The sequence below is a fragment of the Hyperolius riggenbachi genome, chromosome 6 (assembly GCF_040937935.1).
Source record: "Hyperolius riggenbachi isolate aHypRig1 chromosome 6, aHypRig1.pri, whole genome shotgun sequence".
NCBI lineage: Eukaryota > Metazoa > Chordata > Amphibia > Anura > Hyperoliidae > Hyperolius > Hyperolius riggenbachi.
The window spans coordinates 380,909,407-380,936,171 of record NC_090651.1 but is presented as its reverse complement, the minus strand read 5'-3'; the positions used below and the strand labels follow the sequence as shown (position 1 = coordinate 380,936,171).

The 26,765-nt window shown below is 43.6% G+C and overlaps 1 protein-coding gene across 2 annotated transcripts; it reads right to left on the bottom strand.

Moving 5' to 3' along the window:
* Positions 1–5,357: 5,357 nt before the first annotated feature.
* LOC137523094 (protein SON-like) lies at positions 5,358–13,745 on the bottom strand. 2 transcript variants are annotated; one of them, XM_068243309.1, is made up of 6 exons: positions 13,277–13,745; positions 10,300–10,479; positions 8,810–8,996; positions 8,428–8,622; positions 8,168–8,260; positions 5,358–5,726 (listed from the first exon to the last, which is right to left on the bottom strand). In XM_068243309.1, exons 2-6 carry the CDS (start codon positions 10,477–10,479, stop codon positions 5,416–5,418), a joined length of 966 nt encoding a protein of 321 aa, XP_068099410.1. In that variant the 5' UTR covers positions 13,277–13,745; the 3' UTR covers positions 5,358–5,415. The 2 variants fall into 2 exon arrangements, with proteins under 2 accessions (XP_068099410.1, XP_068099411.1); XM_068243310.1 differs by lacking the exon at positions 13,277–13,745 and having other exon boundaries at positions 10,300–11,056.
* Between the last annotated feature and the right edge of the window lie 13,020 nt (positions 13,746–26,765).

Sequence of the window (26,765 nt, the reverse complement as noted above, 5' to 3'; positions counted from 1 at the left end):
CTGCTGACATTATTACCTGCTGCTGTGTCAAACCTTATGATACCTACTTCTGCTGCTGGGACAACTTCAACTGCTGGACATTATATCCTTCAATCCAGGTCTCTCTAGGGACAGAGGACCTGTACCGCTGCTGACATTATTACCTGCTGCTGTGTCAAACCTTGCGATACCTACTTCTGCTGCTGGGACAACTTCAACTGCTGGACATTATATCCTTCAATCCAGGTCTCTCTAGGGACAGAGGACCTGTACCGCTGCTGACATTATTACCTGCTGCTGTGTCAAACCTTGCGATACCTATCGCTGCTGCTGTGACAACTTCAACTGCTGGACTTTATAACCTTCAATCCAGGTCTCTCTAGGGGCCGAGGACCTGTACCGCTGCTGACATTATTACCTGCTGCTGTGTCAAACCTTGCGATACCTACTTCTGCTGCTGGGACAACTTCAACTGCTGGACATTATATCCTTCAATCCAGGTCTCTCTAGGGGCCGAGGACCTGTACCGCTGCTGACATTATTACCTGCTGCTGTGTCAAACCTTATGATACCTACTTCTGCTGCTGGGACAACTTCAACTGCTGGACATTATATCCTTCAATCCAGGTCTCTCTAGGGGCCGAGGACCTGTACCGCTGCTGACATTATTACCTGCTGCTGTGTCAAACCTTGTGATACCTACCGCTGCTGCTGTGACAACTTCAACTTCTGGACTTCTGGAAGGGCATGTCTACCCTGCAGCCGTTACCTGCTGCCTCAAAACCAATATTGACTTACGCTACTGCCAAGCCATCTTATGGAAGTTATACCCTGTGCCTCGAACAACGAGTGATGTCAGAGATTTATTAAAGTGGATCCGAGATGAACTTTTACTCATTGCATAATTGTTTTCATTACATATAGTTTATAGGGCATTCCTTAAGGAAAATACTTGTGTTTTTTAATACCCTAATTTCCTATAAACTAAGCAAGCCATGCCCACAGCTTCTCGAAAACGCCTTGGTGTTTGCAAGGGATTGTGTGATTTCAGTCTGGGTTGTTTAAAAAGGGTGTTGCTAGCTATAGATTTCAGGGGCAGAGTAATCACAATCTGAGAGTTGCAGTGCAGATACAGAATACAGCTCAGTGTTCTGTGTAATAGAGGAGATAGGAGTGGAATATTCAAAGAATATGCAGATATGCAGAATAGCATGCCTAGATACAGATAAGCTTGCCTTGAGTGTAATTGTGTAATATTGACTGACAAGCAGAATACATGGTTGATCCCATTGTATCACAGGAAAAAATAGTACTGTTGAAAAATACACTGTTGAAGGTGTTTGCAGCTAGATTTGCTGAGTAAACCATCTAAACTTTAGACAAGATACATAGACAAGTGACTTGTTATTATATTTACGGTTTCATATCGGATCCGCTTTAAACAAAATCATATAATATGGCATGAAAGATTTTGTTTAAAAATCTGAACAAAGACTTTACATCTTGGCTACTTAATATTGTATCCAAGGGTGAATTTTGATATCCTTAAACAGGATAGGGCGCCTGGTAGAGCACATATATACACACTTCGGCGACAAATAATGCACCAGGTGTAGCCCATATAACAACTTCGGGTCTGGCCATGGATAGCGGGGATTGAAATAATTTGGGCTTGTAGCCTATATCAAAACTCAGGTGCACTTTTAGACACCTTGTAGAAGCCCATATTTCCAGAAATAACTTTGATCTCTATGGCGTCGCACTTTTCATAGATGTAGGCCAGGTGCCCTTTTCAACCGATACAGTGAATTCTTTGTTAATAACTAGGAGAGGTGTTTGACCCCCATATCATCAAATTTGATGTAAGGCAAGAAACAAATTATGCTTGAAAAATATTGCAAATCTCTAAACCTTGACAAATGAACATTTGTGTGTTACAGTAAATATATTTTGTAGTGCATACAACCGACATAAAAATATGCCAGGCAAGCAAGAGCCTGATGGTTATCAATCGTCACCAGCTAGTAGTTATACATACATTGTTCAATACATAGAATCCAACAGTGAACATGTTATAATAAATATTTTATTGCAATTTGCAACAACTTTGTTAAACTTTTTTTTAAAAAGTGAACAAATATAAAACACATAAAACAAAATTTAAACTTTTGTTTCTTAAAACAGAAAAAAAAAATAATCTGAGGGAAGTTATTTGCCCATAGACATTACTTGATGTCTGAGTGCTAATGACTAAATAGAGTGCACCTGTGTGTAATCTAATGTCAGTACAAATACAGCTGCTCTGTGAGGGCCTCAGAGATTGTCTAAGAGAATATTGGGAGCAACAACACCATGAAGTCCAAAGAACACACCAGACAGTTCAGGGATAAAGTTATTGAGAAATTTAAAGCAGGCTTAGGCTACAAAAACAATTCCTATGCCTGGAACATACCACGGAGCACTGTTCAAGCGATCATTCAGAAATGGAAGGAGTATGGCACAACTGTAAACCTCCCAAGACAAGGCCATCCACCTAAACTCACAGGCCGAACAAGGAGAGCGCTGATCAGAAATGCAGTCAACAGGCCCATGGCGACTCTGGACGAGCTGCAGAGATCTACAGCTCAGGTGGGAGACTGTCCATACGACAGCTATTAGTCATGCACTGTACAAAGTTTGCATTTATGGAAGAGTGGCAAGAAGAAAGACATTGTTAAAGAGACACTGAAGCTTAAAAAAAAGATGATATTCTGATTTGTATGTGTAGTACAGCTAAGAAAAAAAACATTAAGATCAGATACATCAGTCTAATTGTTTCCAGTACAGGAAGAATTTAGAAACTCCAGTTGTTATCTCTATGCCAAAAAGCTAGTAAGCTCTCCCACTAACTTAGTTGTGGAAACGGCTGTTATCTGACTTTTATTATCTGAACTGTAATTGAACTGTTTACTTTTCCTCTGCTAGAGGAGAGTTCATTACTTCACAGACTGCTCTGAAAGACTCATTTTGAATGCTGAGTGTTGTGTAATCTGCACATTATTATAGGATAATGTAATCTGCGAAAAAACACTATATAACTGAAAATAAAAATATGAGAATATTTTCTTTGCTGCTAATCTTCTAGTAATTATTCATAGTACACAACCAATTCATTATATCATATATATTTTTTTCGCTTCAGTGTCTCTCTTTAACAGAAAGCATAAGAAGTTCCATTTGCAGTTTGCCAGAAGCCATGTGGGGGACACAGCAACTATGTTGAAGAAGGTGCTCTGGTCAGATGAGACCAAAATTGAACTTTTTGGACACTCTACGCTCTGTGTGGCGGAAAATGAACACTGCACATCACTCTGAACACACCACCCCCACTGTCAAATATGGTGGTGGCAGCATCATGCTCGGGGGATGCATCTCTTCAGCAGGGACAGGAAAGCTTGCCAGAGTTGATGGGAAGATGGATGGAGCCAAATACAGAGCAAACTTGGAAGAAAACCTCTTGGAATCTGCGAAAGACTTGAGACTGGGGTGGAGGTTCACCTTCCAGCAGGACAACGACCCTAAACATAAAGCCAGGGCAACAATGGAATGGTTTAAAACAAAACATATATACAGTGGTTTGCAAAAGTATTCGGCCCCCTTGAAGTTTTCCACATTTTGTCATATTACTGCCACAAACATGAATCAATTGTATTGGAATTCAACATGAAAGACCAACACAAAGTGGTGTACACATGAGAAGTGCAACAAAAATCATACATGAGTCCACATTTTTTTTACTAATAAATAACTGCTAAGTGGTGTGTGCATAATTATTCGGCACCCTTTGATCAGAGTGCATTCAGTTGCCTATAGACAGTGCCTGATGAGTGCTATTGACTAAATAGAGTGCACCTGTGTGTAATTTAATGTCAGTACAAATACAGCTGCTCTTTGAGGGCCTCAGAGGTTGTCTAAGAGAATATTGGGAGCAACGAGACCGTAAAGTCCAAAGAACACACTAGACTGGTCAGGGATCAAGTAATTGACAAATTTAAAGGAGGCTTAGGCTACAAAAAGATTTCCTATGCCTTGAACATCCCACGGAGCACTGTTCAAGCGACCATTCAGAAATGGAAGGAGTATGGCACAACTGTGAACCTCCCAAGACAAGGCCATCCACCTAAACTCACAGGCCGAACAAGGACTGCGCTGATCAGAAATGCAGTCAAGAGGCCCATGGTGACTCTGGACGAGCTGCAGAGATCTACAGCTCAGGTGGTGGAATCTGTCCATAGGACAACTATTAGTCATGCACTGTACAAAGTTGGCCTTTATGGAAGAGTGGCAAGAAGAAAGGCATTGTTAACAGAAAGCATAAGAAGTCCCATTTGCATTTTGCCACAAGCCATGTGGGGGACACAGCAACCATGTGGAAGAAGTTGCTCTGGTCAGATGAGACCAAAATGGTATTTTTTGGACAAAATGAAAAACGCTCTCTGTGGCGGAAAACTAACACTGCACGTCACTCTGAACACACCATCCCCGCTGTCAAATATGGTGGTGGCAGCATCATGCTGGGGGTGTGCATCTCTTCAGCAGGGACAGGGAAGCTGGTCAGAGTTGATGGGAAGATGTATGGAGCCAATTACAGGGCAAATTTGTAAGAAAACCTCTTGGAGACTGCAAAAGACTTGAGACTGGGGTGGAGGTTCACCTTCCAGCAGGACAATGACCCGAAACATAAAGCCAGGGCAACTATGGAATGGTTTAAAACAAAACATATATATGTGTTAGAAAGGGCCAGTCAAAGTCCAGATCTAAATCCAATCGACAATCTGTGGCAAGATCTGAAAACTGGTGTTCACAAACGCTGTCCATTTAATCTGACTGAGCTGGAGCTGTTTTGCAAAGAAGAATGGGCAAGGATTTCAGTCTCTAGATGTGCAAAGCTGGTAGAGACATACCCTAAAAGACTGGCAGCTGTAATTGCAAAAAAATGGTGGTTCTACAAAGTATTGACTCAGGTGACCGAATAATTAAGTACACCCCACTTAGTTATTTATTTGTAAAAAATGTTTGTAATCATGTATGATTTTCAGTCCACTTTTTCTCACGTGTACCCATACAAAAACTTTGGCTACAAAAAAAGCCCAGGGCCGTGTTAATTACTATTCCCCCTCCAGGCCGCCATGGATAGTGGCGAATGAAATATTTCGGCTTCCAGCACTTGTAGGCTATATCAAAACTCGGGCGGCCTTTTCTACACCTTGTAGCCCATATTTCAAGAAATTACTATTTATGTCTACCACTTTGTATTGGTCTTTCACGTGGAATTCTAATACAATGGATTCATGTTTGTGGCAGTAATATGATATAATGTGGAAGACTTCAAGGGGGCAGAATACTTTTGCAAGCCACTGGATATAATTCGGAACCCAGGAGGAGTCAGGACCAACATTACATCCTCCTTGTACCTGCCAGTTGTCCAAAATAGTCATGGAGCTGTCCTGCCTCCTCCCTGAAAGCGAGGATGCGTTGCCTTTGCTCCTCAATTTGGCCCTCCATCTCCTGCCTTTGTTGCAGCAGTTGGTGGCGGAAAGCTGCCTCTTGCTGCCGAAGTCGCTCCTCAAAGTCCGCCTGCTGCTGCTGAAGAGTCGTTTGTTGTTCTGACTTCCACTGTTCTAATTGTTGAACAGTGGAAGTCAGAACCACCACTTCCTGCTGCAGGGTTGAGACTTGGCCGGCCAGAATCTCGAAATGAGAAGAAGCTGTAAAGAAAAAGATGGAGAAAAATAAAATATTACACTACGCATGAACAAAAACTGATAATAAAAGAATAAACAGTAGAGTGTGGTACCGTATCAGCCATCAGTAAAAGCAAGGCATTATGAAACCCAGTGATAGCATTGATTGGTTAGGCTAGATTCGAGAAAAGTAAACAGTGATTTTTCACATTATAATACTTTCGTTGTACTTTTTCATGACAAACACATTGAAAACACAACTTATACATTGACATTCACTGTATTCATGGGTGGCTTCTAAAGGAAAAAATGAGATGTACACAAGATTCAAAATGTACACATTTCATGAAATCTGTACAACCTGGTTTAAACTAGGACTCTTGTTAAGAACCTCTCATGCTTGTACAATGGGTTTATCAATGCGCAAAATGATTGATTTATTTAAATTTTTTACTTCATTGTTTGTGTCATATGCTTTGTAAGATGGTGTTTACTGGCACTATTCTTTTTTTTCCCCATGCATACGTTGGTTTGAAATGCCACAATTCTCTTTAGCTTAGAATTAATGGTGCATGTGATGTGATGTGACTAGCCCAGTTTCAATTTGAACTTGGAATTTACAATGGCTAGCCAGTCACCAGAGTGTACGTTACGTTTCATTCAGGGCAATGTTGATCTTATCAACTCAGCTTGGATAGCAGGAAAAGTGTTCTCTGACTGAGTAACATTTAAGTCATGTATAATTACATTTATCTTTGCAGAAAAATTGTTAAACTTTATGTCAGTGTACAGAAAGTGTGTTTTTCATTGTTAGTCAGGAACCACTCCGATGAATGCTTTTTATAAGCCGAAAAGTCACTGTTTACTCATGTCTAAGTTTGCCAATGAATGATCTCATCCAGAATCAAAATACATACTCATTGTTTTTCAAAAAGTATGACTAATGAAATATGACTGCCAAAATTAGTGTATCGCAAAATCACAATCCAAAAAAGACACATAAATGTTGAAGAAATTGTTGTGGCTAGTGGATAAGGAATACCTTTAAACTACCATTACACACGTGCATACTGCCATAGTACTGAAGCTTGTCAACATTTCTTAAATTGATATGTTGGCCCAGTATGTACAATTTATGGCCACTTAGGGATAAAGTTTCATTTCAAGTTGTGAAATTAAACCATGGGCTTCCCGGCTTACATAATATTTAGGGATGATACACTAGTTTCACTATGGATGGACATAATCACTGGCTGGATGAGGTATTGTAATCTGGAAGCAGGGTGATGTGGTGGTGGGTCAGTGCTCTTACTTTTCTACGATTCCAATCCATTCAACTTCGGGCTGGAGTTCTTCAAGGACAACTATCTTGAAATAAGTAGGCAGTAAACATCTGACAGAACCGACGGCTTTTGGCACAATCCATCACCGTCATGGGGTGATTCTCATGGATTTCTTTGTTTTCAAAAGCATTTCATGAACAGCAGTTGAACTGCCAAAATGGCAAGATAACAGCCGGTCTCCCTACTCGTCACTTGCACACTATGTTGTCAGTTATATTTGTAAACTGTTGTTCAGTAAATGCTGTTGAAAACAAATAAAGCCTTGGGAATCACCCCTAAAAACAGGTAGACTGGCCCAAAACCTGTCATCTGTAACATGTTAACTGCCGAGTTTTTTCTAGATAGTGTTCCTTTAATTTCTTCCTTCTGTCTGTATTGTTTTCCTCCTATAACTCATTCTTCTAGACTACCATACGATACATGCACTACAACGTCCGCAAATCAATACACTGCATCAAATACCATGTAAAAGGTTTAATAATGTAACGCACAAGCAAAATATAATTTTGCATTAAGTAAGGTGTTACATATTTATTGAATGTTTTCTAGATGCAACGTTATACACATCGATAAGACTTTCTCAAAAGCAAAATTTGATGTGGTAAATTATGAGAAACTTTGTACACTGTTTGATAAAAGTAGTTGAATAGAGGGCAATACAGACATAGGACTTTGGTATGATGTACATTGTGTGCACGTACAGTCTTTGTCAGATAACTGACAACACAATATACTCTGTGCATCGAAGAGGAAGATGTTGGCACTATATACATAATGAAAATTAGCAATAACGATAAAAACACTTCTCAAAGAACCTCTACTATATCATTGTAACTATCAAATTTACTACATCGCATGTTAGTTCCCTGGGCCTTGTAGTGGCAATCAATATTTGTAATAAATATTGACTTTTAACAACAAACAGTGTACAGAAAACAAACTGGTCAGTGGTCACTGGCCAGCAGATGATTTGAAAGTGGAATTTTTTTCACATTAAACACTCGGTACAACTTTTATTTCCCCCTCCACACACAAAAAAAGAGTTAAGTTAGTACTGTTATAAATATGTGGATACATTCCGTCTTGTGTGTACTTCTTTGTACAACAGTACATTTTACTTACACACAGTTGTGCCACTTTGACCAGATTCTGGCCTGCTGGAAGACTTCTGTCGTCTTCCGCGCCTGCGCCTGCGAAGTCGCACAGAGATAGATGCTACGATAAAAAGAAAACATGGCATCATGCAACTTTTTTTTTTTTTTCTTGGAGAGAAAAAAAAAAAACATAGTTCTGTGCAAAATTAAATTATGTACTAATCTCCTTCCTTACAGACGTACCACTTTCATTTGATTAATGTTAAAACTTTGTTATAAAATACTTACATGCCACAGACAGGCTCCGGCCACGGGCACGCCTTTGCCCACGGCGCTGCCGACTTCTTGATCTGTGGCTGGTGCTGGGTCCAGCCTCCTCATCATTATCTTCAGGGGAGGGGACAGCAGCAGGATCCAATCCCTGTCTGGAAGAGGGAGGAGCAGAGGCACGACGGGACCGCCTGCGGCGCTGAGACCCATCCACTAAAAAAAAATGTGAGATTGTTTTAAAAATACAGATAGAAGAAGATATTACCTAAGGTTAAACAGTGCATTGCATAACAATAAGAGTATAAAGCCACTGATACATTGGAAAATCGTGAGGATTAACAAGGTTGAAAAAAAATTACACATCCCGCTACATATATGAAAAAAAACATTTGTTACTTACACTCAAGGTCAGACTTTATTTTCGCCACCGCACGTGGGGTCTTGGACTTAAAGTCAGACCACATTGTCTGAATTTTTTTAACCGACCACGTGCGGTGGTAAGTAGTCTGAAGGACTTGCAGCAGCCGGTCCATCACCTCCCTCTTCGCCGCCCTCTTCGCAGTGTCATACCCCCCCCGTAACATAGTCTGCAACATAAAAAAAAATAAAAAATTAATGATCAACAAAAAAATAACCTTTACAATACATACATCTCTTGCTATGGTACTAACAACACTGCTGAAAGTAAATTAAATGTTGAATTGACTTATTATCAGTATTATCAACTGTGTGAACAATACAAGGAGATTATCTGTAAGTGAATTTTAAATCAAAGTTATGAGAGCCTAAAAGAACGATGTTGAGTTGACTTGAGTGTGTGTGGGGCGTAGTTGTGTAGTCTGAACATTAAGCCCTTCCATTGCAAATCTTCGGGGTACTACAGGGAGTGCAGAATTATTAGGCAAATGAGTATTCTGACCACATCATCCTTAGACCTCTTTACCACGAACTGTTGAGCTGTGTGCTCAGCAAGCAGTTACCAGGCAGCAGTGAGCAGTTGCCAGGCAGCAGCCAGCAGGGAGCACTTACCAAGCGTCAGCGAGCGGTTGTGAGAGTTTGAAAGGCATTTCACTGCCTATCAACAGTTCGTGGAAAAGAGGCCTCATGCATGTTGTCTTACTCCAAACTGTATAGGTTCAAAAGCCTACTACCAATTAAGCATATTAGGTGATGTGCATCTCTGTCTGTAATTAGAAGGGGTGTGGTGTAATGACATCAAAACCCTGTATCAGGTGTGCATAATTATTAGGTAACTGCCTTTCCTTTGTCAAAATCGGTCAAAAGAAGTACTTGACAGGCTCAGAAATGTCCAAAATCGATGAGATATTTTGCTGAGGGATGCAGCACTCGTACAATTACAAAGCTTCTGAAGCGTGATCATCGAACAATCAAGCGTTTCATTCAAAATAGTCAACAGGGTCGCAAGAAGCGCCTGGAAAAATAAAGGCTGGGCCAAGAAATATATCAAGACTCATTGTCCTAAGGTTTTATAGACTGATGAAATCAGAGTGAGTCTTCTTCATGGGCCACAGGGACAGATGGATGGGCCCGTGGCTGGATTGGTAAAGGCCAGAGAGATCCAGTCCGACTCAGATGCCAGCAGAGTGGAGGTGGAGTACTGGTTTGGGCTGGTATTTATCACTGGAGAGAGATGTTATATTGGTTTCACAGGTAAAATTAAATAATTGAAATGGGTATATATTTGTTTTTGTTAAGTTGCCTAATAATTGTGCACAGTAAAAGTCATCTGCACAGACAGATTGATATCCCCCTAAAATCGCAAAAATTAAAAACAGAATAAAAACTACTTCCAAAAATATTCAGCTTTGATATTAATGAGTTTTTGGGTTCATGGATTAATACAGTAAGGAGAAATATAAAAAAAATTACTTTAATGATGAAGGTTTTCTCCTTCTTTCTTAGTCGCCGAGTGTTGGACGACCTGCTCCTCCCACCGTCAGCGGCTTCAGCTGCAGACGCCCTGCTCCTCCCATCATCAGCGGCGTCTTCAGCAGCAGCAGCAGACGCCCTGCTCCTCCCTCCATCAACGGCTTCAGCAGCAGCAGCCATCTAGAAGTCAATGAAAAATAACATTGAAAAATATAATATGTTTTTGCACATACGAAAACATTTTTCTGATCAAAACATGTTTAATTGCTATGAGTTTTCTGTTTAGAGACAAAGACAGCAACATAGCATTATATAATATAGTCTGTACAATGACTATTGTATAAATGCTTATCTATAGAGATGTCCCGAACGGTTCGCCGGCGAACGGTTCAAGCCGAACTTCCGGGTGTTCGGCATTGCGGCGAAACGCGAACTATCCAGGAAGTTCGATTCACCCTATAATGCTCCATTACGGTCAACTTTGACCCTCTACATCACAGTCAGCAGGCCCAAACTAGCCAATCAGAATACGCTATCCCCTGGAGACAATGCCCCCCTAATAAAAAGCAGGCAGCGGCGGCCATTACGCTGACTCGTGTGCCTGCTTTAGTGAGTGTAGGGCGAGCTGCTGCAGACTGTCTCTCATAGGAAAATATTAGTTATGCTCCTTGCTTGTTAAGTTGCTCCTGGCTAATTGATGTCGCTATAACAGCCCCCCACAACAGTTCTTTTGCAAACTAATCCTCTTTTTTTTTTATGTTGATTTGAATTCAACTGTATATATTACTACTGCTGGCTGCCAAAGCTGTTGCAATTTATACTGCCTGCTGCCACCACTGTTAGGCCCACCACACACATCCCAGTGACTATTAGCAGTAACAACCTTATCAGTGCACTTGTCTACCGCTGACAGCCGCTGCAAATCATACTGGCTGCCACTGCCAGGCCAACCACATCCAGTTACTAACTGTATCAGTAGTGTAATACCCATTATTACTGCACTTGTGTTGATGCGACAGCCGTTGCAATTCATACTGCATACACAAACAGCTGTTTGCAGTGTGTTATACAGTGAGTTTGGTGTGTCAGTGTGAAGCAGTACACTAATTAATTATACTACCTGATTGATGTATACACATGCAATATGTTTTAAAACACTTTAGGCCTGTCATTTAGCACTCAAGGTGATTTCTGCCCTTACAAAGCTGCTTTGCGTCAATTCCAGATTTTTCCTGGGGACTTTTGGCATGTATCCCGCTCCTCCACCTGGGGTTGTAGGTGTTAGACCCTTTAAAAGATGTTTAGCATCACTTTTATGGCCATAGTAATGTTTTTTACATTTTGCAATTCGCCTCCCCATTGAAGTGTATTGTGGTTTGTGGAGGTTTGCGCTAATCGAACCTTACGTGGAAGTTCGCGGACCGAAAATCGGCGGTTCGCGACATCTCTACTTATATAGTTACAAATCACTACTACGGAAGTGGATATCTATTATCTACTACTTTCATATGCTTCTACAGTGCTAGAAATTACGGACGTGGCTAGGGATCTGTAATGAATAAGAAAATTACCGTTGTGGCGGAATACAGCACTGCCGCTGCTTTCTCCTCTGGGAACGCGGAGGGAGAGTTGGTGTCATCTGGAGCTGGCGACGTGCGGTGTTCTGCCTTGTCCACACTGCATAGGAGGACTCGGCATACACGCACGCGCAATCAACGCAGCTGTCTTCTTTATGCGTTGAGAAGGAATATCAGCTGACAAGACGGTCAGCTGACTTCGGGACATGCCTGTCTGATAACGGAGATTGGCTGGGAGATCATGGTCGGGGATTGTAAATATACTCTGACATATAAGGCCGCCGCTCACAGTTGCCAATTGTCTACTGTTGCGAATGCACACATAGCACTCAGACCTAGTAGTCAGATCATAGTGCAGTGGAGTAAAAATGGGAGAAAAAACGGCCTATCTGCACATAGCTTAGCTAGTATTGTTTGTTATTTTATGATCTACTCAGATCCTAGTGCACCACTGAACCCGGGAGGAAACCGGCCTATCTGCACATACAAAAATAGCACTGCACTTTGTGGGAAGATCAGCGAACAATCTTACTGCATTTTGTAGGCACATGTTTCAACCAATCGGACTGCACTTGTGCGCACGTTACGACCAATCTGACTGCACTTTGTGGGAACATCAAGGATCAATCTTACTGCTATTTGGGCACATGTTTTTCAACCAATCTGAATGCACTTGTGGGCACAGGTTTCAATCAATCTGACTGCATTTTTTTGGACACATCTGCAAACAATCTGAGTGCACTTGTGGGCAAATCTGCTGCCAATCTGGTTGTACTCTGTGGGGGTTGTTGTGTCGGTCTGCCGGCCCTCCTCCACCATGGGCTCTGGAAAAATAAAAAAGGCCCAACATGCCCAGCTTGCCCGCGAAGGGAACTTCATGCCGTGAAAGTGCATGCCACAAATCGCCATCAAATGCAACATGATTGCGTTTTAACCACAATTTCGCGTGCAATTTTAACCAGGATACTGCCAAATTAACCATGACACTGCCAGGGTAGTTTAAGATTCGAAAAGGTGCGAAATCGCACGCAAAATCGCGGGGGAAAACTAATGCAAGAAAACGCATGCGTTTTTCCTATTAAATACATTAGCGGCGTTTCGCACGGATTCCAGAAGCACGCAAAATCTGCAATACCGTCGTGCAGATTTGGCCCGCCGCCAAATCAAGCACGCACGACGCACGCGTGCAAACAGCCCCAGCCACTTCAATACACTAAGCAAATCTGCATGTCGACGTCGCATGCGAATTCGCTATGGTGGAAACAGGGCCATATACAAATGATGTACAGGTCAGGGAGGGTCAAAAACAAAAATGGTAACATTTCTCTAACTAAAACAAAATGGACTAATTGCATTCATCACATCATAAACATATATGTAAAAGTATACTACTCACTTACCACAATAACAGTTTGCAGTGCAGACAGTCTCTCTCAGGTCACTCTCACTGGGCCACTCCAAACACTGCATGGGCTGGAAGTAAAGAATGACGAACTTCCGCAACGGTACCTCCGCCCCCAGCGCACGTGGGCGGAATTCCGGAATTTTTTTACGGAAGTACGCTGTTAACACATTTGAGACTATATACAACAATTTTATTGACTTTACACTCTTAAAACAATCTCCATATCATCATAAAAGGCAGAAGAAACCAAAAACAATCAGTAAATGTGGAAAAAAAACGGATTGAGTTACGCTTACGTAAATTACGGAAGTCCGCATAATATACATTTCTGAAGTCCGTATACCGTCGGAATTCCACGGAATTCCGCGGAACAGCTCCGTATACCGCCGGAATGACCCGGTAGCGGAATTCCGGATCGACGGAACACGGAATTACCACGGAATCGGAATTCAGCAATTCCGACCATGCCTGCTGGAGAGAAACAAATTGGAAATATCAAATCTTGAATTTATAAGTCTAGTGCCACAGCAGTAATTTTATTGCAAACAGTGAGCTCACAACACTTTTCTCAGGCGGTGAGCTGCTAAGGGTTACATAGACCAACACACTAAAGAATGTTGGTCTCTTGAGGTGTTCTAGACAATAGTAAATATATTTGAGCATTGTTTTTGTTGTGGGAAGTGGGGGGGAGAATAAAACCTAATTTCTTTTTTTTTTTGCTTTAGTTTTACTTTTAAGTATTTGCCATTGTCTTCCCCATTACCAAGTATGGCTGCAAAATTTGGACCCTAAGAAAAGAAGATAGAAGAAAGATCGACTCCTTCGAGTTGTGGTGCTGGCGATGGTTTCTACGCATTCCATGGACAGCAAGGATGATGAACAAAGAAGTATTGGAACGTATAAGACCAGACATGTCACTGGAAGGCAAGATCACCAGACTCAGAATTACATATTTCGGCCAAGTGATGTGATCAAATTCCTTAGAGAAAGACCTAATTCTAGGACTGATCAGTGGCAAAAGGCGACAAGGCCGCCAGAGAACGCATTGGCTTGACACCATCAAAGCTGACACAGGATTGAGCTAAAGGCAACTGGCAGAAATGGTACAAGATCGGACAGCATGGAGAGAGCTAACCCATAGAATCGCCAAGAGTCGGATGCGACTGAATGGATAACATCATCATCATCATCATCACAGATGAAGGGAAAAGACACCACAACTTAGGTAAAAACCTTTGGAGAGGAAAGCCTCTGGATCATCTAGAGGCATCCCCTGTCCCCCTCCTCCTCGCCATTATGGTGCTGAGTTCCCTGCAAGCCCATCAACAAGGGCTTGTGAAAGGAGTTTGCCTGCACCGCACAGGCGCAGATGGCTTGCATTTGCGCATTAGCATGGAGGCAAACGGGCTCAGCTTTTTCCACCAAGCACAAGTGGCGGCACCGTGCTACTGTGCCATCTGCGCTTGTGCCGTGAGGTTGAGCTCTGTGGAGCTTTGGGGGTCTCAGCATTAGAATAGAGGGATGGATGGGGAGGTGGAAAGCCTCTTCAGGATGAAACTCTGCCCTGGTTGGCAAGTGGTTTAGGCAGGGCAGCCAGACAACCAGTATTGGCTAAGAGGAAATCAATATAGCAGCCTCCATAACCCTCTCACTCCAGCACACCCTTTTCTGGACCTTTACTTTGTGGGTGGCTAGTGCTCACTCATTGTTTCAGAAAATATCTTCAAGCTTCTAAGAATTGGGTAACAAGTTATGAACACAAACCGCCAATTCAAATACATTCACCTGTGAAACCTATAGAGGTGCTGAAGGCATTTCAAGAGCCTAAAAACTTTTTGAAAAACCCCAAGGTCTACGGTAGGCTAGGAAGAGCAGAAGACAAGACAATTAACATTTATATTGTGCTTTTCTCCTGGCAGACTCAAAGCGCCTGAGAGCTGCAGCCACTAGGGAATGCTGTATAGGCAGCAGTAGTGTTAAGGTGTATTGCCCAAGGTCTCCTGCTGAATAGGTGCTGCTGGCTTTGGCTTAGGCCCCGTTCACACTTGCGTTTTTGGAAAAAACGGACCGGATGTCCGTACGGTTCCTATCCGGATCCGGTCCGTTTGCATACGTATTTCATCAGGTATGAATACGGCTGCGATCCGGATCCGTTTTTTTAAAGAGATAACACACTATATCAATTCCTGGTGTCTGGGAGGTTAGCAGAAGCGCAGGGGTCATTGTTGGAGAGAGCTTGACGTGAAAACCATGGAAAACGTCAAGGGTCATAAAACAGGTCATAAAAACAGGTGACAGGTCATAGGTCATACTGACTTGGGACAGGTCATAAAACAGGTCACAGGGGTCATAAAACAGGTGTGGCCTATGCGTTTTACCATAGAAAACGCATAGGAAGTGGGGTTAGAACGTCTGTTTTTATAGCCAGTGTGTTCTGTGCTTTCCGTTTCCCATTGGTTTCTATGTACTGATGGTGCAGTCAGGCTCCGGTCCGGGTGCGTCGGCACGATGATCCGGACCTAAAAAATAGAGCATGTTGGAAAAGTGTCCAGAGTCCGGATCCGGTCCGGCTCCGGTCCGTACGGAACGGCCGCATAGACTTTGCATTGCTATGCCAAACGTCCGTTCCGTGTGTACAGTATACGGTTCGGATCGGCAAATCCGGACAGTGAACGCTAATTTGAACCGGGCCTTACTTAACAGGAAGAACCAGGATTCAAACCCAGGTCTCCTGTTTCAGAGGCAGAGCCCTTAACTAGTACATTATCCAGCCCCTCAAAGCAAGAAGCAAGAAGCAAGAAGCAGCATCAGAAGTATAGCATGCCCCTCACTGTCCGAGTTAAAGCCAACACTGATCTCTGGTAACAAAGGGGTCCACATAATCCATTTGTCACCCAGCAATGACATTATTCCTTAATGTGGAACACCTGCGTAGTTTAAACCCCAAGGACAATATTTGAATTGTTTTTATAAACTAGAATGATATTATTATGTACCTCCTTCGAATGGAGCAAAATGTTCTCAAACACTTTTTAAGTTCCTCCACTTTTGCACAGGTGTTCCCTCTTTGCACATCATTACTTATCTAATCAAACCGTTCCTCGAAATGTATTCAAGAGATTATATTTTTACCTAAAACTGCTTTTTTTCATAGTTGTTTATCCACTTTTTTTTCTTAAGCAACCAATTCCTAAAAAAAAAACGTATTTAAGGGATTATGTCTTTTACTAAGAATTGTCTTTTGTTTTGTTTTTTGGCATAATAAGGCATCTAAAAACATATAAAAGTCAGTCCAACTGCAATGTAGTCACTGCACAACCAGAGGGGGACTAAGAGAGGAGAAGACCTGACTATCAACATACCAAAGAGCCTTCAGACCTCAATTCCATCTTCAATAATCATGAAAAGCCTCAGCATTTTCCTCATCTCCAGCTGTGTGCTCAGTGCAGGTGAGAAATAATCATAATGCGAGAAATTCTTCTTATTTTATGGTGTACGATCTATACCATGTAAGTTTGCAACATAGGTATCACACTCTTTATAGAATATGTCTAGTCTCACATAGATAAGGCATTATAATGATTATTATTATCATTATTATTATTATTATTATTTTATAAAGTGCCAACATATTCCGTGGCACTGTACAAAGTAAGAAATTAACATGGGGTACATAATACAGACAATGGTGTACACCAATATACAAAGGACAGATTTGGTAATGACAGTGATAAAAGTAACACGATGAATAAAATGTATAATGAATTCCAAGACACAAAAGGGTGAGAGAGCTCCGCCCTTGCGAACTTACAATCTAGAGCAGGTGTGTCAAACTCAAATTCAAAGTGGGCCGATATGAAACATTGGGACCACGTTGTGGGCCAAGTTCAGTGGCTACCTTCCTCCCTTATACTTTTCTCTGGTGTCTAGTATCCTCCCTCCTTTGTACAGGTACCTGATGTCTAGTGGCCTCCCTCCCTCCTTTATACAGTTCCCTGGTGTCTAGTGCCCCCTCCCTCCCCTATACAGTTTCCTAGTGTATTGCGCCCCTCTCCTTTCCTCATATGCTTTCTCTGGTGATCTGGGGCCTCACCCTCAATATAGCTTCCCTAGTGGTCTAGAGGTGTGTTTAGCTTCTAAGGGTAACAATGGTTAATTTGCATATATATTGAGCAGTGATGCACTGGGAGACATCTCAAGTTCACTCCAACCTGAATTATCGCAAATTCTTTCTGTTTTAAGAAAGCAAACTTTTGTTTTTCCTAGTGGTCTAGAGTGGGCCAAACATAATGCAAAGTGGGGAAAACACTTGAGGGCCAATTGAATGGCTCTGAGGGCCAGATTTGGCCCCCTGAGGAAGTTGTTTCAGTTCGCCTTGTGGGCGGACCGGCTCTGTGTACAGGAGAGAGATTGTAGGGCACTTCGTGGGAATGATAACATGGCTAATAAATTCAATTTATTCAAAACACATGCTGGTATGTGGATTTTGCTCTCCTATTAAAACACAAGTCCTAGTCCATCAGCACTGCCCCAGACTACATAATCTTTCAGGACAAACATATTTCGACAAACCTAGGCGAACATCTTAATAAAAAATAAAAAAAAAACACCTGCAACTCTTGCCTTGTCAATATGGGACCATAGTGAGTATCGTAAAAAGGTTTGTGATAAATTTACAGATGCACAATTATAATACAATTCATGACAGTGCAGGCCTATGATATCCAGTAGAGTCAGCCCACAGAAATACAATGGACAAGTCTCCATTTCCTTCCATAATGCAGAATTTTTGTTAAAATATGAAGACCCGTAGAATTACCTGTATTAGTGAATTACAACATAATATGCATTTTAACAGTGTAACGGTTGGTGTCAGCACACAGAGAGTATCTGATTATTGATGATCTGCAGTATCACCAACAATACAGATGTATACCTGATTATTAGTGATCTGCAGAATCACCAATAATACAAGTATGACTAACCTCTGGACACCTAATAAAGTGTAAGTGTTTGGGTGCAACCGTAACTTTAATGGTAATGAGACCTCACCAGAGGGGCTGGTGAGGTAGAAACAGTACACTGAGCGTGTACTAACCTCCATCAAGCTGGAGAGACAAAACTGAAGAGGCTGAATCTCCCAAGGCGCGGGTGATTCAGACTATACTGCAGGTAATTAAGGCTAAACTATAGCCTAATAGAGCTGCTGAACCAGCGGAGCTGGCGCAGTAACACCTCACCAGTGGCGAGGGCCCACCGGCGAGCAGAATGGTCAGACAGGCAAGGTACGGCAACAGAGAGGTAAGTATCGGTACAGAATCGTGAGACAAGAGAGTAAACGGTAATCAGGCAGAGGTTCAGCAACAGCAAGGTACGTATCGGTACAGAATCGTGAGGCAAGAGAGTAAACGGTAATCAGGCAGGGGTTCAGCAACAGGTAGGCAGATAGGCGAAGGTACAGGATCAGAAGGCAGGATCAGAGTCAGAGGGAATAGCTAAGAGTCATACACAGGAGATCAAACAGTAAGCAATATCCTAGTCTTGGTGTGAAATCCGTAGCATCAACACCAGGGAACTAGTCTAAACAAATAACAATAAACAGACAACAATATCCTAGTCTTGGTGTGAAATCCGTAGCATCAACTCCAGGGAACTAGCCTAAGGTCTGAGCGCCAACACGCAAGCATTCACGACAACAGACAAAGTAGCAATGCAGCCCGGGGGCTTATGAAGCAGAGGAGACCTCACTGGCACGCCCCCCTCTCATCAGCCAATCCTGGGCGCCATGGGTCTCCCCTGACGTCAGCCGACCAGCAGGTCAGCTGACGGGCTTCCTCCCCGCATAAAGGTCCCGTCTATGCGCGCGCCCGCACGCTATGGCAGCCCCCTGCACGGGAGAGCGTTCCGTCCTCGCCGTCCTGGACGCCAAACGGACAGATGGCTGCATGGAGGCAGCTGCAGTGGCGGTGCTTTCCGCCGCAGCTGCCTCGTTACTTACAGTACCCCCCCCTCTAGGCGTGGACTCCGGACACGCACCACCTGGCCTACCCGGATGCAATCTATGGAACTCCTTCCTGAGTTCTTCTGCATGCATACGAGAGAGTGGTACCCAGGATCTCTCTTCCGGACCATACCCTTGCCAGTGGACTAGATACTGTAAAGATTTGCGTACCCAACGAGAATCCAAAATCTTTTCTATTTCATACTCTGGTTCTCCGTTAATCACCACAGGGGGGGAGGAGTAGCATCCACATAAACGGCAGGCTTCAAAAGCGAGACGTGGAATGTCCTACCACCTCTAAAACTGGGGGGAAGTGACACCGCATAGGTAACATTATTCACTTTCCTTGAAATGGAATAAGGCCCTATGAATTTGGGACCCAATTTCACAGAGCGCTGCCTTAGGGACAAGTGTCGAGTGGAAATCCACACCAAATCTCCCAGTGCGAACCTCCATTCCACTGAATGTCTTTTGTCGGCCTGCCTCTTTTGAGTAAAAAAGGCCTTTTTCAAATTTTGCTTCACCTTATTCCAGATGCCTCTCATAGTCTCAGACCAATGTTCTAAGGCTGGAAAAGGTGAAGCCACCACCGGCAGGGGTGAAAACTTGGGTGATCTCCCCGTAACAACCTGGAACGGAGAGAATCTAGATGACGCAGATTTTAAGTTGTTGTGGGCAAACTCGGCATACGGCAAGAACCTGACCCAATCAGTCTGGGCATCAGCCACATAACACCTGAGGAACTGCTCGAGGGCCTGATTTACCCTCTCAGTCTGGCCATTGGTCTGTGGGTGGTAGCCGGAGGAGAACGATAACTTCATCCCCAATGGCTGACAAAAAGCTTTCCAGAATCGAGAAGTGAACTGGACTCCCCTATCTGATACCACATCCTGGGGAATCCCGTGCAGTCTGAAAATGTGGAGAATAAACAGCTCTGCCAGTTCCTGTGCAGAGGGGAGTCCGTTCAAGGGGATGAAGTGTGCCATCTTACTAAACCTGTCGACTACCACCCAAATGACCGTTTTACCCTCAGAGAGAGGCAGTTCGCCCACAAAGTCCATGGACACATGGGTCCAAGGTTCCTCAGGCACGGGAAGAGGCTGTAAGTTGCCGGCAGGCGCTCGTCTAGAAGCCTTGCTCCGGGCACAAACAGTACTGCTTTCCACGAACTCCTTGCAATCAGAAGTGACGGAGGGCCACCAGACACTCCTAATTCTAGAGTGCGAGCCACTCCCGGGTGACCCGCAATCTTATGGGCATGGAATGCATTTAAAATCTTGAGTCTCAAGTGGAGGGGAACAAAGAGAACCCCATCTGGTTTACCCTCCGGAACGTCTTGTTGAAAAGGACCCAGCTCTGAGGCCCAATCCAAGTCAACCTGCGCCCCAGAGGGTTCTGGATCCTGTTCATTGGTTCCAAGTACTTGGGCCTCATTCACCGCAATGGGAACCTGCTTTAAACAGTGGTCCTGACAGAAAGGAGACCAGCTTATCAACTGACTGGTACGCCAGTCAATCTCTGGGGAATGTTTCTTTAACCACGGCATACCTAAGATGACCGTGGATGTGGACATCTCCAATACCAGAAACTGCATTAGTTCTCTATGTAGGGCTCCAATCTGGCATACCAGCTCAGGGGTCTGAGAGATGGTGACACATAGTGGGGAATCGTTCACCGCAGTAATTTTAATCTGCTCCCCCAGAGGAAGTGGCGAAAAACCAAAGTTTGCCGACATAACATTAACCGCAGATCCAGAATCTAAAAAAGCTTCAGTAGTGTAAACCTGACCCTCCCAGGTGATAGTACAAGGAAGCAATACACGTTTATTACTTAGAGGTATATCAAGATCGCCTAGGGTCGTACCTCCAGCTACTCCTAGGCGATAGAGTTTTCCGCCTTCTTAGGACAAGCAGAAACCATATGCCCCTTATCGGCACAGTACAAGCACAACTTCTCAGCTCGTCTTCGATTTTTCTCTACCTCTGAGAGTTTGGCCTGCCCAATTTGCATTGGCTCATCAGCAGGTGGAGAGGAAGGAGTAGGAGCTGAGAAAGTACAGGAGGAAAACTTTCTTGGGGGCTTAGCCCGAGTTTGTTTTTGCTAACGAACTCGTCTATCAATTTTAATGGCCAAGGAAATGGCCTCATCCAGAGTTTTGGGTTCTGGATGACCCAACATGAGATCAGACACAGTGTCAGACAATCCGAACAAGAAATAGTCCAAAAGTGCGTACTGCCCCCACCTGGCTGATACCACCCATTTCCTGAATTCGGCAGCATAAACCTCCACGGAACTCTGACCCTGTCTAAGGGGCTTTATCTTTCTCTCAGATGTCACTGCCAAATCAGGGTCGTCATAAATTACGGCCATGGCTTTAAAGAACTCCTCTACTGAGACCAAGGCCTCATGCTCCGTGGGGAGACTGTAGGCCCAGGATTGGGAGTCACCAGACAATAACGTTTTAATGAATGTGACCCGTTGGGCTTCAGTACCCGAAGAAACGGGTCGTAATTCAAAATATGACAGGCATCTATGCTTGAAATTACTAAAATTCGAGCGATGCCCCGAGAATTTTTCAGGTGGGGGCACCCTCGGCTCGATCACAGAAGGGGGAGACACTCGAGTATTAGGGTCCAATAAACGGTTAACTGACTCAGTTAGCTGGTTAATCTGAGTCTGTTGAGTGTTCACCGTATTGATGAGTTCATTAACAGTGGTGGTTAACACGTCGACCCGTTGGCAGAGTGCCTCCATTATACTTTACTGGTCTGTTGTTCTGTAACGGTTGGTGTCAGCACACAGAGAGTATCTGATTATTGATGATCTGCAGTATCACCAACAATACAGATGTATACCTGATTATTAGTGATCTGCAGAATCACCAATAATACAAGTATGGCTAACCTCTGGACACCTAATAAAGTGTAAGTGTTTGGGTGCAACCGTAACTTTAATGGTAATGAGACCTCACCAGAGGGGCTGGTGAGGTAGAAACAGTACACTGAGCGTGTACTAACGTATAACCTCCATCAAGCTGGAGAGACAAAACTGAAGAGGCTGAATCTCCCGAGGAGCGGGTGATTCAGACTATACTGCAGGTAATTAAGGCTAAACTATAGCCTAATAGAGCTGCTGAACCAGCGGAGCTGGCGCAGTAACACCTCACCAGTGGCGAGGGCCCACCAGCGAGCAGAATGGTCAGACAGGCAAGGTACGGCAACAGAGAGGTAAGTATCGGTACAGAATCGTGAGACAAGAGAGTAAACGGTAATCAGGCAGAGGTTCAGCAACAGGAAGGTACGTATCGGTACAGAATCGTGAGGCAAGAGAGTAAACGGTAATCAGGCAGGGGTTCAGCAACAGGTAGGCAGATAGGCGAAGGTAGGCAGGATCAGAGTCAGAGGGAATAGCTAAGAGTCATACACAGGAGATCAAACAGTAAGCAATATCCTAGTCTTGGTGTGAAATCCGTAGCATCAACACCAGGGAACTAGTCTAAACAAATAACAATAAACAGACAACAATATCCTAGTCTTGGTGTGAAATCCGTAGCATCAACACCAGGGAACTAGCCTAAGGTCTGAGCGCCAACACGCAAGCATTCACGACAACAGACAAAGTAGCAATGCAAATTTTCACCGTGATGTTGCGCTCAATCCTCACTTTCCTTGTTAGGCTGCTGACTATGCATGGAGACAAGTCCCAGTCACGTTAAATATCACACTATAACCGCGCCAGTATTCTGTATCAACGTTTGTGATCCAAGCAATTCCTAAAAATAAAAACACAGCAGACCAGGCCTTCTCATAGTGAGTATCGCCTTATCAGTGACACCCTTGTGCAATTACACACACTGTGTGAGGAATTCAAGTGCTATCACCAGGGTAGATGGAGATCACACACCCCCCTTTCCTTCCCTGCTCACCAGAGGATTTCTTGTCAATACTGCATATCACAAAACATCCATGCCGTTTAGAACCTTAAAAACATCAAACGTATTCTCATAGCATAAAACCGCTTTAATAGGCTCCCAATGGCCCCCAAATTAAAACTGCGTACATAAAACTTTCTTGCGTATTAGCATATCACAATACCACATCGCCGCCAGCTCCGGTCACCTCTCACATGCCCAGGCCGCGTCTCCTTCGATCAGTGGTAGTACAGCGTGCGTCCTCCAAGCTCCGCCCTACGCGTTTCGTCACGTGCCAAGTTGTGACTCATCAGGGGCCCCTGATGAGTCACAACTTGGCACGTGACGAAACGCGTAGGGCGGAGCTTGGAGGACGCACGCTGTACTACCACTGATCGAAGGAGACGCGGCCTGGGCATGTGAGAGGTGACCGGAGCTGGCGGCGATGTGGTATTGTGATATGCTAATACGCAAGAAAGTTTTATGTACGCAGTTTTAATTTGGGGGCCATTGGGAGCCTATTAAAGCGGTTTTATGCTATGAGAATACGTTTGATGTTTTTAAGGTTCTAAACGGCATGGATGTTTTGTGATATGCAGTATTGACAAGAAATCCTCTGGTGAGCAGGGAAGGAAAGGGGGGGGGGGTGTGATCCCCATCTACCCTGGTGATAGTACATTAATTCCTCACGCAGTGTGTGTAATTGCACAAGGGTGTCACTGATAAGGCGATACTCACTATGAGAAGGCCTGGTCTGCTGTGTTTTTATTTTTAGGAATTGCTTGGATCAAAAACGTTGATACAGAATACTGGCGCAGCTATAGTGTGATATTTAAAGTAGCAATGCAGCCCGGAGGCTTATGAAGCAGAGGAGACCTCACTGGCACGCCCTCCTCTCATCAGCCATTCCTGGGCGCCGTGGGTCTCCCCTGACGTCAGCCGACCAGCAGGTCAGCTGACGGGCTTCCTCCCCGCATAAAGGTCCCGTCTATGCGTGCGCCCGCGTGCTATGGCAGCCCCCTGCACGGGAGAGCGTTCCGTCCTCAGAAGGATGGCCGCATGGAGGCAGCTGCAGCGGCGGTGCTGTCCGCCGCAGCTGCCTCGTTACTTACAAACAGTTTACTAAACACAATGGCCCAATACACTTTTTTTCCTCTGAGTTTTCTCCTAGACGATCATTTTTCATTGATGCAAGAGGGAGAGGTGGAGATTATAAAAATGAATTTCCCATTTAGATGGGTCACTGGGTCATTGAAATATCTTGGTATAAGAAGTTCAATGGATATCTTGTATGTTGTACGGTCAAACTATTATTTGCTGTAGACTTCAATTAAGAAAGATTTGGGCAATTGGGGTAAGCAAGGACCCTTTTGGTTTGGGAGAGTCAACGTTTTAAAAATGATGGTCATGCTAGGGCTCCTGTATGTCTCCCAGACTCTCCCTGTCTTCCTCACTAAAAAGTATTTTGACAACATTAGAAAATAATTTACAAGATGTATATGTCAGAAAAAGCCAGCTAGGGCTATGTTTGCCCTGATTTCACAGCCTGAGAATAAGGGGGAACTGGTGGTACAAGCTTCCTATAGGTACTATGTAGCAGCAGTGTTGGCGAGCATTGTGGACTGGCATAGACACGAACAGTGTAAACAGAAGGTATCGCTTGAGCAGAACTGGATCCACATCCCCCTGGTCATCATCCCTTTTCTATCTCACTTGTTTAAAAGTCCAAAACCTGTGAGCCTATTAGTAAATCATACCCTGATTTTTTTAAAATAAATGTAGAGATAGAGGAAATATTTCTCCTCACTCCTCTCCACTAATGCCAATCTTGGACAATTATACATTTTCTTTGGGTGGCAAGAGGGGAGCTTAAAGACAGTGAAATGGGGAGGTGTCAATTCAAGCTCATGCCCTGGTCACCAGTGGGGAACGGAGGCCCCTAAAGGTTCTATCCAATATGATACAGACAGGCCCGGATTTACATCACAGGAGCCTATAGGCACACTAGACTTCACCACATGAATCTACAGACCCCCAATGAACCATACCACAAGTGTGCTGGCTGGCCCAGCTGTCACTTCTCCCTTACTTCCCTTTCCCATCATAGCTAAAGGTGTCCCTTAGAATTAGGTAGCCAGAGGTATTAAGTAGCTAGTGGTGCCTCTTGGCCCTGACTAAAGGGAGATCTCATCAGTGGAATGCAGAATCTTGGGTTAGTAATCGCTCATTTACCCTCTACTCGGGACTCTGCATAGGTAAGGAGGGAGGAAGGGAGGCACTGGGGGAGGACAATGGGCGCCTTTCCATCATCAGGCGCCTGTAGGCACGTGCCTACATTACCTTATGGTAAATCCAGCCCTGGATACAGCGATGGAAAGCTGATAAGTGGAATTTACATTTTTTTTTTACTTGTACCCACTACAAGTACCTATTTTGGTGACAATAGCATGTATGGGGGCTTTGCTATTTACTGCCAAAGTCAATATGAAATTAGGCGAAACGATTGCGAAATTATGAATGATTATACGAAGTCAATTGAATTAACAATTTGTAATTACGTATAGGCATAATTGTGAACATTTATGAGAGATTTAGTGTAAACGTAATTAGCTGATTACGATTATCACTAGTTGCCAGGTGCAGTTGTATGTGCAGTGGTGACCAGGTATAAGCTCACGAGTCCCAAAGGGCTCGAATTCGTGATTCAAATGAGGCTTAATTGCCTCAGCTGTGCGGCTGTGAGAGAATGGGGGTTACTTACCCATAAGTCTGTTGACTTCCATGCATTCCAAACGTCTTGCACACGTCCTATTGGACGCCTTACAAGACTCGCTACTGCGCACTTCCTACTTCAAGTCCAATTGGACGCGTGCAAGACATTTGGAACGCATAGAAGACAACGGAATTATGGGTAAACAACCCCCTCTCTCCCAGCCGCACAGCTGAGGCAATTGAGCCTCATTTGAATCACAAATTCTCGTGAGCCCAGCCCTAGTGGTGACCACAGTGATGTGGGGATGGGAACAATTGGAATAAAGAAGTTGTTTACTCTAATGATTTATTTAGTCTCATATATTTGTGCGTTTTAGCTCTTGCCGCTGATTTTGTATGCCATATGTGCCGTGTCCGGAATGATGAGAACTGTGGGGATAATGAAGATGTTAATACAGAAGGTACCATTTGCGTGGTCGTGCCGGAAGTTAGTAAACACTACAGTAAGTATGAAAAATTAATTTTAGATTAAAGGTCATGTTTACTAGAAAAAAAAGATCAGCTTTGGACCTGAACAAAACAGAACTTCTCTCTCTCTCTCTCTCTCTTTTTTTTTTTTTAATTAGCATTCAGCAACCTTTAAGACAAAGTATATTTTACTAATAAAGTAGTAAAGAGGTAGCACTTCTAAGAGCAGACATCGATCAATGACCGGCGATGACCAGGGATGGTCGTAGTCAGCCAACTTTGCTACGCTGGAACTACGCGTATTTTTACGCAAATACGCTTCGCAATCTAGGGCTATGTAATCAGAAACTTCACTACGTTTGCATTCCGTAGACTACGCGTTAAAATACGCAA